We start from the raw sequence: 10,658 nt of genomic DNA, 5'->3' as shown, positions 1-10,658 counted from the left end.
TTATGGCGGTCCGAGAACGAGAACCCGTTTCATCTGCATGGCGTCGTTCGTGTGTCGAAACTCGTCAAGCTTCGGTCTTTCCACATCAGCGCCACCATCCACCTCTTTTCGTTTCACCGTCGGTAAAACTTCGTATTCTTCAGATGAAAACAAATTCAAAATACTTATTTAATTAATCGACCAACGAAATTTTCCTCGCAGACTTAATGCAACGACGAGATGTCACCTAAACATTCTAATTTACGTAATTGAAAACTGATTATACTAATTCCATATTTGTCGTTTACGGATCTGTTTCACCGACGCTGCAGAAAACGCCCTACTATTTGAGCGCACTCTATAAACTTGAGACGGGTCGCTAATGAACTACATACGACTGCAACCGGACTATAAAAAATGAATGTGTAGGGAGGTTAGCTCGTGCAACGTTGGCGGCTCCAAAAATACCATGTTGTCGATTTTTGAAAGGGTTAAATACGTACGAAAAAGATTGTTGAAGGCTCGTAAAGAAAGCAATGAAACGATCTTCCTCTGGGCCAGCTTGCTGCCCGAGATATTTTATTGAATTGTTTGAACGTAAATATTATATGTACTTCAGACTCCTTTTACGTGATAATTTTTTTACACGGTCGTTTTTATAACGTTTTATTCAGTTTTACTCGGTTTTTAGCACGTTTCTTTTTTCTTTGTTTCGTTAAAATTCGTACCACAAAAGACGATGGAAAATTCAATGCATTTATGACAAAAATGAGTAAGCGTAATTTAAAATAGCTAAAACATTCAAATTACATTCACCCATTTTTGTCACAAATGCATAAAATCTGCAGTCTAATTATGACTTATACATATGACTTATACAACAAGCATTTCAAGCGAGTACAATTGAAGTGTGACACACGGTCATTCGAAAATATGTAGATCGATATCTCGATGGAATTTTATATCTAATTACACGTTTTGGTTATCTAGACTTTTTTTCATTTCTTTTTGATAGGGCTTGCAATGTATTGCGGTTTTCCTTGGAGAATATCACGGTGTTTTAATAAGCGAAGGAAACGGCGAGCTACCAGTAATCTAGATTCTCTGTACCGGGATATCGAAACAGACGTTCACCTCCGTACAGCAGAAGATTTATTGCGAAGCCATCAAAGTGATGCGGTGAACGGTTTATCGACGACTGTTGCACGTGATCTCTTAAAAATTAATGGATTCAATGCACTGACACCGCCGAAAAAGGCGTCTGATGTGCTGAAATTTCTTCGTCGATGTTGCGGAGGCTTCTCTTCCTTAATATGGGTACACAATATTTTAATTATTATTAGAAAACACATTTCATAGATCCGTATGAATTAAACGTATTCTGAAAATTTCATAAAAATCGGTCGACGTTGCAATCAGCTACAAACGTTTAAAGATGGTAGGAATTGCAGTTTTTCACGATTTTCGGCCTCTAACTGCGATAAATCTAAGGATTCTTACATCTTTCGATGTCTGTCGTTTTTTGCCGCATCAATCGATTTCGATGAAAGTTTTACAATGCATTTAATTGACACAGATCTACAAAATGTATTTTTTAAATTTTCGATATAGGCACACATAAAAAAGTTGTAAAATGCAACTTTTAATATTTTCTATACTATTCCAACGAAATGCAATTGTTGAAAAAATTTCTTTTCACAACATGTAGTAAACTAATTGCTCTAACTTCTCAAAAAAGTTCAAATCGTACAGTGAACTATTTAAAAAGTTATCGTATATCCCTTAATAATAATGGAATTTTAATGGTTGCCAATTTTTAGATCGGAGTTATTCTATGTTTCGGCATTTACATTTTGGAATACGAGATTTACGGTGTAGCATCATACGATCACTTGGGACTTGGTATCGTGCTAATTGGTTTGATCATAATTACCGGAATGTTCAGTCATTTTCAAGAATCGAAAAGTTCACGTATCATGGAGTCATTTCAGCAAATGGTTCCGCAAAAGGCAACAGTATTGAGAGACGGTGAGAAAAGGGAATTGTGCGTAGCCGAATTAGTAGTCGGGGACATTGTCCTTTTAGAAACTGGAGACCGCGTACCCGCTGACATTAGGATCCTGGAATGTCAAGGTGAATTCGTATCTGTTGTAGTTGCAGACTTAACTTTCTTATTTCTCCAGAAAAAAGTCCTCGCCTTTCTCTCCGTTAACGCTCGAGGTATCACATCGATTTTGTGTTTTATAAATCGAATTTACAGAACCGTGAAATGCTCGCGTAGAGAATTATTCAAATTGTCTGATAAATTGCTGGCGCTGCATGTGCTACAAATCCTGTTAATAAAACTAGTCGCAAATAGTCTATAAATTTAATTGATACAACTAGATTACGGATTTAATGCATTTCGCAATCTAGATATAATATTACACATACACGCACACACATAGATTTCTTTTAATATTCTTACAGTATTTATTTACGCTACCATCTGTAATTGAATATTAACATTTTAGAAAATGTTCTCGTTGCAATTTCAGGTCTAAAAGTTGACAATGCGTCGATCACCGGAGAATCTACGCCACTCATAAGAACTGCAAATATAAACCAAACGACCAACATCCTCGAAGCTAAGAACATGGTTTTCTTTTCAACTAACGTGGTGGAAGGTATGATAAAATAAATAAAGTTTCTGGAACCTATTTTCTGCGATTCTTAATACTATTTCTGCGATTAAGGTTTTTTTTTGAAAGTCTAATTGATAAACAGGCACTGGAAAAGGGATCGTAGTTGCTCGTGGTGATCATACTGTGATGGGCAGAGTAGCTAAATTGACGTCCAAATTGACTCCCAGACCGACGCCGCTTTCCCGCGAAATCCGTCGATTTATGAAATTCATTTCGTCCTGGGCAATTTTCCTCGGACTTCTGTTTTTCATTTTGTCGATATCAATGGATTACAGTTGGCTCGATTCGACGGTATTCTTGATCGCTATTATAGTTGCGAATATACCAGAAGGTTTGCAAGCCACCATGACAGTTAGCCTCACTTTAACGGCTAAACGAATGGCGAACAAATTTTGCCTGGTGAAACATCTCGAGACTATCGAGGCGCTAGGGTGCTCCGCTGTTATATGCAGCGACAAAACAGGAACGCTCACGCAAAATAAAATGACCGTAAGCTTCGTTTGCCATTTCGTCGATTTTTTCCTTTCGGCATTCCCTTCAGATCAGTGCTCGAAAGAGTTTTGGAAGTTTTGAAAACACTTTATCTACCAGGTCGGCAAGAAATACTCGTTTGCAAAGTTTGTTTTTATATCAATATGTTCGATTCATCGAGAGGAGAATAATTTTGGAAGAAATCACCTGTCACATACAAATTGTTATTGAGATATATAGCATAACTGATCACACACACTTTAAATCAGAATAACTTTTTTATGAATGGACAAACGACTTCAATTTCTCTGCAAAGCTAGAAGAATTAGTGTAGTAAATGTCGTCTGATAAATATGTTTAAAAATTGATATTTACAACTTTTTTAGCTGGGCCATTAACAAAATTTGTAAGATGTGTTTTATAATAAAAAATCAAAATTTCATTGAAATTGGTGAATAGGTTTACGAATTATAATCTAATCTAATACGATAATCTATTATGTATAATCTAATACGAATAACAATTACCTTCCCTAATTAGGCCCTCCGTCCTCCGGAAGGGTTGCGCCCAACCACTGGCAGTATATCTGAAAAGGTTATTATAGCAGACAAAAAACGCGCAGGGATCAGCTCCGAACCGGCTGATTATTTTACAACCACCACGCTCCGACAATCTCAACCCCGACAGATGGACAACACGTGCGACGGACCCATCGAGCGACGCGCGGTCTACCCTTATAAATCACGTCATTGACGACCGAAGACAATACCAAAATGAATTTCTTTGATAGTTCCCCACTTCTCAACGTAAAGTCCTTCCGACACACCCTCGTCTAATTAGCAGACACTACATTTCCCCACCTAAATCCACCCTTAACCATTCACGAAGAAAACCGAGGTGACAACTGCAATACTATTTTGACCATGGTCGGAGTAACTTCTTTCCGTTAGCTGTCGCGATTTCGGAAAGTGTCCTGTGGATCCAACGGAGGAACGGAAGTTTCTGAAAAATTTGTAAGTACCCAGACTTGACATTAGTATTTCATAATGCAGGATTAATATTCTTATGTGTAACAATGGATATAAGATTTTCTATCATATTTTGCAACTTCCTAGCGATGAATGTCCCTTTAAATTTCGTTTGCTCGAAGTACACACACGACTATGTTCTGTCTCATCGACACAGTTAGGTGGTCTGTGGTAGTAGGCTTTTGTCTATACGTATAACTCCATACTCCACACATTCAAATTTTGCATAAACTTCAACAGCTTATATCTCAATAACAATTTGTTTGCGACGTATGGTTTCTTTCAAACTTTTCCTATTCTCGATGAGAGTGGAAAGTGTTCATGTAAAAACAAACTTTAACAATTTTCTTTGGTATAAAAAATTTTGCGGCAAATTTTTTCTGCAAATGTCCACCGATTCAGAGGTCCACCGATTCACTCCTAGAACGGATGGCCATTACTTTTTATACACCCTGTACAGGTCAATATAAGGAAGTTCATTTTTTGACAAAATGTCATTCGATTTTCCAACCCGGACCACTGTGCGCCCCCTGGCCCCCGCCACACGTCTTGCCCCCACGTGCCGGCCCTAGTGTTTGACCGACCTCAGGCGCGTATCGTGTGAACAGCGCGTGGCGCATTAGCGTAGGCATGTCAAACACGCGGCCTGTCGACGCTGGATTTCTTAAATTTAAATTTATAAAATGTGTTTCTTCCTTTTTTATTGCGGGCCACAGGGGGGCATTTGGCCCGAAAAATCGAAAAAGAACTGTTTCAGCATTATTTATAGGTTCAATGTCATAATTAGACTCAGGATTTTATGCATTTATAACAAAAATGAGCAAGTGCAATTTAAAATAATGAAAATATTAAAAGGCTTTAAGGGTATCAATACATTTATTTTCACCACATTACAATTATTAATGAAGAATATAAATTTATATTTAGCTCCTGCGTCTTACAATCGATGCACAAACTTTTTATTTTGCATAAACATCCGGAGTCTAGTCATAATACAGTAGGTTGTTGAATTCGTCTTAACGTTAGCTATAATATTATAAAATCAAAAATACATTTTAATATTTAGAAAATTAAAATGATCTTTATTTTCTGTCGAAAAATTATTTTTTTCGAAATTTTATATACATATATAATAGAAGTTTGTAGATGATTAAATACTGTTCAACTGTTGTTGCAAACATTACTTCCTCAGATTATCGGAAACCCTTGAAAAACAGGGAAGTCTATTCAGAAAAAACGCATTAACAATAGCATCTCCTCGGTAATGTGGAAATGAATCGATACGGGTGTCGCCCTAATGCGCCACGCGCACTTTATACGGTACACAGTGTGTACTACACACCTGAGGTCGGTCGAGCTCTCCATTTGTCACATGGGGGCAAGACGAAACGAGTATTTCTTGCCGACGACTTTTTTAAATGTAACTTATTAAAAATCTCCATAACTTTTATGATCTGGTTTCCACCTATTTCTAAGCCGTTGAAAGGATCAATGCTCACGTTTATATTTGCATACGTTCAATCTTTGTAATCTAAAAATCTACACCTTAGGTTCGACATATGTGGTACGACGGCGAATTGCGAGAAGTAATGGCGTCCGACACATGGAAGAAGTATGTCAAGAATCCTGGATTTCATAGTTTGGCTAAAGTAGCCAGTCTCTGTAATCGTGCAGTATGGGCTCCTATGGCTGCAGATATACCTGCACCACCTTTGCATAAAAGAAAAATTTTAGGGGATGCTTCTGACGCTGCTTTACTAAAATGTATGGAAGTTCTGGTTAAAGGGGGTGCAGCTGCTTATAGGAAAAACTGTACAAAGGTATTATTCCTCTGTACTCCTATAACAATTTTATTCAATTGATATTTTTATATTACCAATTTAAATATAAAGAAACGTCTTAAAATTACTTCAGATTGAACTGAGATAGCGTTACTAAATTTACCATGTTCCGGCCTGTATGAAGAAGACCATGGTTTAACCGTTAAACTTTGACGCAGTGTTTCCCAACGTGGGCAATTTGATTGTTAAGAGGAGCAATTCAACAATTTCCTAGTGATTTCTTCCTAAAACCTACCATTTAACCATTAGCACTTGAATGGTGACTCTGAGGCGCCACTAAAAATTGCTATACCATTACTCAAAATATTGTTTACATTATTAAATATATCGGTATCTAATCGATTATACCAATTTTATATCCATAAATTTTCAAAAATCATAGGGAATGGAAATATTTTAGGTCGGAAGAAACGTTTAATTTTCGAGTTAAAATATCTCCGAGTGCATTCAGTGAACAATTTAATTTTTTAATATAAAAAATTATGTTGTGTATGTTACTTAATTTTAGAAAGACTAAGATGGGGCATAGCACAGAAAAGGTTGGGAAACACTGCCTTAACGCATAGTCATGCGTGATTTTATTAGTTGATACGATACAAAATTGATGTTCTCTTTCTCCAAATCTAGCTGTTCGAAATACCATTCAATTCGACGGACAAGTTCCAAGCGAACGTTCACATGTGCGACAAGAAGTATTTCATTTCTTTCAAGGGGGCGCCGGAAAAAGTTCTCGAACGATGTTCCACCCTAGCGTTCGGTAACGAGACTAGAGCGCTCGACGAGGAAATCAAGAAAGCTTATACGAAATCTTGTTATATTCTTGCGAACAATGGCGAACGTGTACTTGGATTTGCTGATCGCGATCTTCCCGCTTCTGCTTTTCCACCGGGTTTCATCTTCAAGGCTGATCCCCCAAACTTTCCTCTTCAGAACCTAAGACTAGTAATTTCATTTATACAAAATGATAGCGTAGCAACATCGTCGTTCACTCTATTCGAAATTTTTCTAATTTTTAAGCACACCCTACAGTTTACGTACATTTTAGACACACAACATCTTAGAAAGAATTGTAAAAATGAACTAAATTCGGTTGGACAGAAGACAAAAGCGTACGACAAGTACAAAAATTGTCATTCATTCGATGGAAACGAAATATTAAATATTATATCAATAGTTTATTATATCTTCTAATGATTCTATTACATTTAGCAAGCATTTTCAGATCGTTTTATATAATCTGTTTATTTAATTTTAGCTTGAATATCTCTAATTTTTATGTGTACAGCCTTTCAAATCGTTTACATTATCATATTGTCTTCCATTTACGTGACATAACAATTATAACTATAGATTTAATGTCCAAAACTTTAAAAGACAATCACGATAAAGTATTATGAATTAAATTGTAAATTTACAATTTGGACGTCAGCTTTATCCACTTAACCCCTTGCCCTGCAATATCGTGTCAGATTCGTGATGAAGATTCTGAATTATTAATTTATAACATTCTGAATTATTAATTTCCTTTGATCCGAGAAATTCTATTTTGGTTTTGTTAAAGTATAGTTATTGGGGAACATGTAGGCATATACAATAGATAAAAATTTTCTCCTTTTATAGGAGATTACGAACTACAAAAAAATCTAATTCTCTGAAACCGTAAAGTAAACCTTAGGACAATGGGTTAATTGCCAAAATGTATTGGCAAACTCTGAGCAAATAATTCGAGAGCTTTTCGGATACTCATAAATGTTTATCGAAAGTTCTATTTCTGTGTTAAAACATCTCTCGACGTGTTTCTGATAAAACTTGTGTCACAGTATTATCTAAGGGATCGATAACAGAAATGATTACCAGTACATTACATTAGCTAATTGATGAATTAGGCTACTTTGCATAAGCAATTTGATACTCTACATTGTTAGATTGGGTTGATCTCGATGATGGATCCCCCGAGGCCAACAGTGCCGGATGCAGTGTACAAGTGTCGTTGCGCCGGAATCAAGGTGATCATGGTAACTGGCGATCACCCTGACACAGCAAGAGCGATCGCGAAATACGTCGGCATCATCACCGATGATATTTCGCAAAGTAATAACAATCAGAACGAACGTTCGATCGTGGTGACAGGAAACGAATTACGAGATCTAGAATCGGCAGAACTCGACGGGATCATAAGAAGTTATCCGGAGATTGTGTTCGCGAGAACCTCGCCTGTGCAGAAGCTGCAGATCGTCGAGAGTTGTCAAAGACTGCACTTGATCACTGCCGTCACTGGCGACGGAGTTAATGACTCGCCGGCGTTAAAGAAGGCCGACATTGGAATCGCCATGGGCATAGCAGGTAAAAATGTTACAGTCAAGAATCAGAAATGTTTAATTTCGTTAGGATCAGAACTTGTAAAATTTGCAAATCGATGTAAATAAGTTTTACTGACTTTGTTACTGAACAATGTTACAGTCAAGAATCAGAAATGTTTAATTTCGTTAGGATCAGATGTGAGCAGAGAAGTCGCAGACCTAATTCTGTTAAACGACGACTTCGCCTCGATAACCACCGGAATTGAAGAAGGACGAAGACTATTCGACAACCTGAAGTCGAGTATCGCGTACACACTTGCTAGTAACGTTCCCGAGATAACACCTTTCTTGGCGTTCGTCATCCTCGGGATTCCTTTGCCTGTAGGCGTCGTTTGCGTATTGTGCATAGATCTAGGCACAGACATGTGGCCTGCTGTGTCTCTGGCATACGAGAAGTCAACGTCCGATATCATGCTTAGGTGTCGATGATATTGTCTAAAAAATCGTTAAGATATCATTAGGCCTATTAAAAAAAAAAAACGAAAAATTTCACATCTCACAAAAATATTAAGCGCAGAAATTAGATCTTTCCCTTTAACTTCGAGCAACCACTATGGCTGTTTAAATGGAAATAAAAAAGAAAGAACCATCCAGTATAATTATAAGATATAATGACAAACAATATCTTTATGTAGAAATTCTATTGTACAATGATTGATTTATTGCATTTAAAGTGTTATACAGGGTGAGTCACCTAACGTTGCCACCTCAAATATCTTTGTTGTTTTTAAAGCTTAAGTATGAAGTCTACAAATAAGGGGCTTCGAAAATTAGTGAGTGATTAACGAGTAGACGGCGAATCATTAATTGTTAATGCAAAATAATAATGTTCTGTGTCTGTTACATGGACTAGGAGCTACTTAGAAAGTTTATACGTGCATGGGTAATTATAGTCACTGAATTCCTAATGAAAGGGACTATCATTGTAGGTGTTTAAAAATGGGTGCTTCCATTTAAAAAAAAATGAAGGTGACCTTGATATCTCTAAAAAAATCACATAGAAACAAAAATATTTTTGGTATCATGTGTGAGCCCCACTGAACCATTCAACTTTGTCCTTCAGACATTTGTCGTATCTTTAAAAACAACAAAGATATTTGAGGTGGCAACGTTAGGTGACTCACCCTGTATAATCTGCAATAACACATATTCTCAGAACTATTCAATTAAACAGCGAAATCCTTTTTCAAGTTTCTTTTTATGCTTTTCTATTAAATATAGCCGGGTGCTTCTTTCTTTTGCACAGTAGTGTATATGGTCGAAGATTGCGCATATGCAGCTGATCGGACTGATGTGTTGTCTACGGTGTTGCCACATCACACGTTTTGGCGTGTACTGTAGACGGCCGCGACTGTATCGAAAAATTGAAAAGACTATTTCTACGCCTAATACATAAGAACACAATTGACAAACATTGCTGACTTCACGGTGGAGTTGCATTTCAGAAAACCCAGAGTGCCCCACCTGGACCGTCTTGTCAGCCGTCGCCTTATCTTCATGGCTTATGGTCAGATCGGTATAATAGAAGCCTGCGCCGGTTTCTTCACATACTTCGTGGTAATGGCGGAGCACGGTTTTCTGCCCGGCAAACTGGTGAATTTGCGACAGGCTTGGGACAGCATGGCCGTGAACGACCTGCAGGACAGTTTCGGTCAAGAATGGACGTACGAACAACGCAAGATACTCGAATACACTTGCCACACCGCTTTCTTCGTCAGCATAGTGATCGTACAAGTGGCCGACGTGATGATTTGCAAAACACGGCGGAACTCTCTTTTTTATCAGGGCATGCACAACTGGGTCCTCAACTACGGCATACTTTTCGAGCTAATAATGGCCTGCATTGTCTGCTACGCGCCGTACATGGACGAGATCCTGCAGACCTATCCGCTGTGGTTCGAATGGTGGTTACCGGGCGTGCCGTATGCTATAATTATCGTGATTTACGACGAACTGCGGAAGCTATGGATCAGGAGGAATCCCGAAGGATGGTGGGACAGGGAAACGTGTTATTGAGATGCCTGGAAGACGCTCGAACGCGAAGAATTACCATAGAAACAATTCTTGTGTTATATAATTACACTTTCAAAGATGCATCCGGGCATCATTGCTGAATGAACATACCACTATTCACATTGAAAAATTCCGAGGAAAAATAGAATTTCAATCTTATCGTGTACAGTTAGCTCGATGCATCGTTAACGGATCACCTGTTCGATGCCTGTATGCACAAGAGCAATGAATCTACCTATGCTTCTACGCGGTCGTCGGGTGTTGTAACCTGGCCGATGGAAA

General features: G+C 37.8%; 1 protein-coding gene across 1 annotated transcript; it reads left to right on the top strand.

The window, feature by feature from the left end:
* Nucleotides 1–14: 14 nt before the first annotated feature.
* Nucleotides 15–10,551, top strand: LOC143214500 (sodium/potassium-transporting ATPase subunit alpha). The gene is made up of 9 exons (XM_076435661.1): nucleotides 15–1,296; nucleotides 1,800–2,112; nucleotides 2,517–2,645; nucleotides 2,746–3,152; nucleotides 5,713–5,982; nucleotides 6,631–6,945; nucleotides 7,929–8,346; nucleotides 8,494–8,782; nucleotides 9,809–10,551. The coding sequence occupies exons 1-9, from the start codon at nucleotides 1,003–1,005 to the stop codon at nucleotides 10,377–10,379; spliced, it is 3,006 nt and encodes a 1,001-aa protein (XP_076291776.1). The 5' UTR covers nucleotides 15–1,002; the 3' UTR covers nucleotides 10,380–10,551.
* Nucleotides 10,552–10,658: the final 107 nt, after the last annotated feature.

The sequence above is a fragment of the Lasioglossum baleicum genome, chromosome 1, assembly GCF_051020765.1.
Source record: "Lasioglossum baleicum chromosome 1, iyLasBale1, whole genome shotgun sequence".
NCBI lineage: Eukaryota > Metazoa > Arthropoda > Insecta > Hymenoptera > Halictidae > Lasioglossum > Lasioglossum baleicum.
Note: the sequence above shows the minus strand (reverse complement) of the source record. Positions and strands in the feature narration are given on the sequence as shown.

Bases quoted from the DNA above. Each gene is read 5' to 3' on its own strand.
- LOC143214500 (XM_076435661.1), top strand. From the start codon at position 1,003: ATGTATTGCGGTTTTCCTTGGAGAATATCACGGTGTTTTAATAAGCGA. The intron at 2,646-2,745 runs GTATGATAAAAT...ATTGATAAACAG, and splicing joins TTCAACTAACGTGGTGGAAG to GCACTGGAAAAGGGATCGTA. The intron at 8,347-8,493 runs GTAAAAATGTTA...TAATTTCGTTAG, and splicing joins AATCGCCATGGGCATAGCAG to GATCAGATGTGAGCAGAGAA.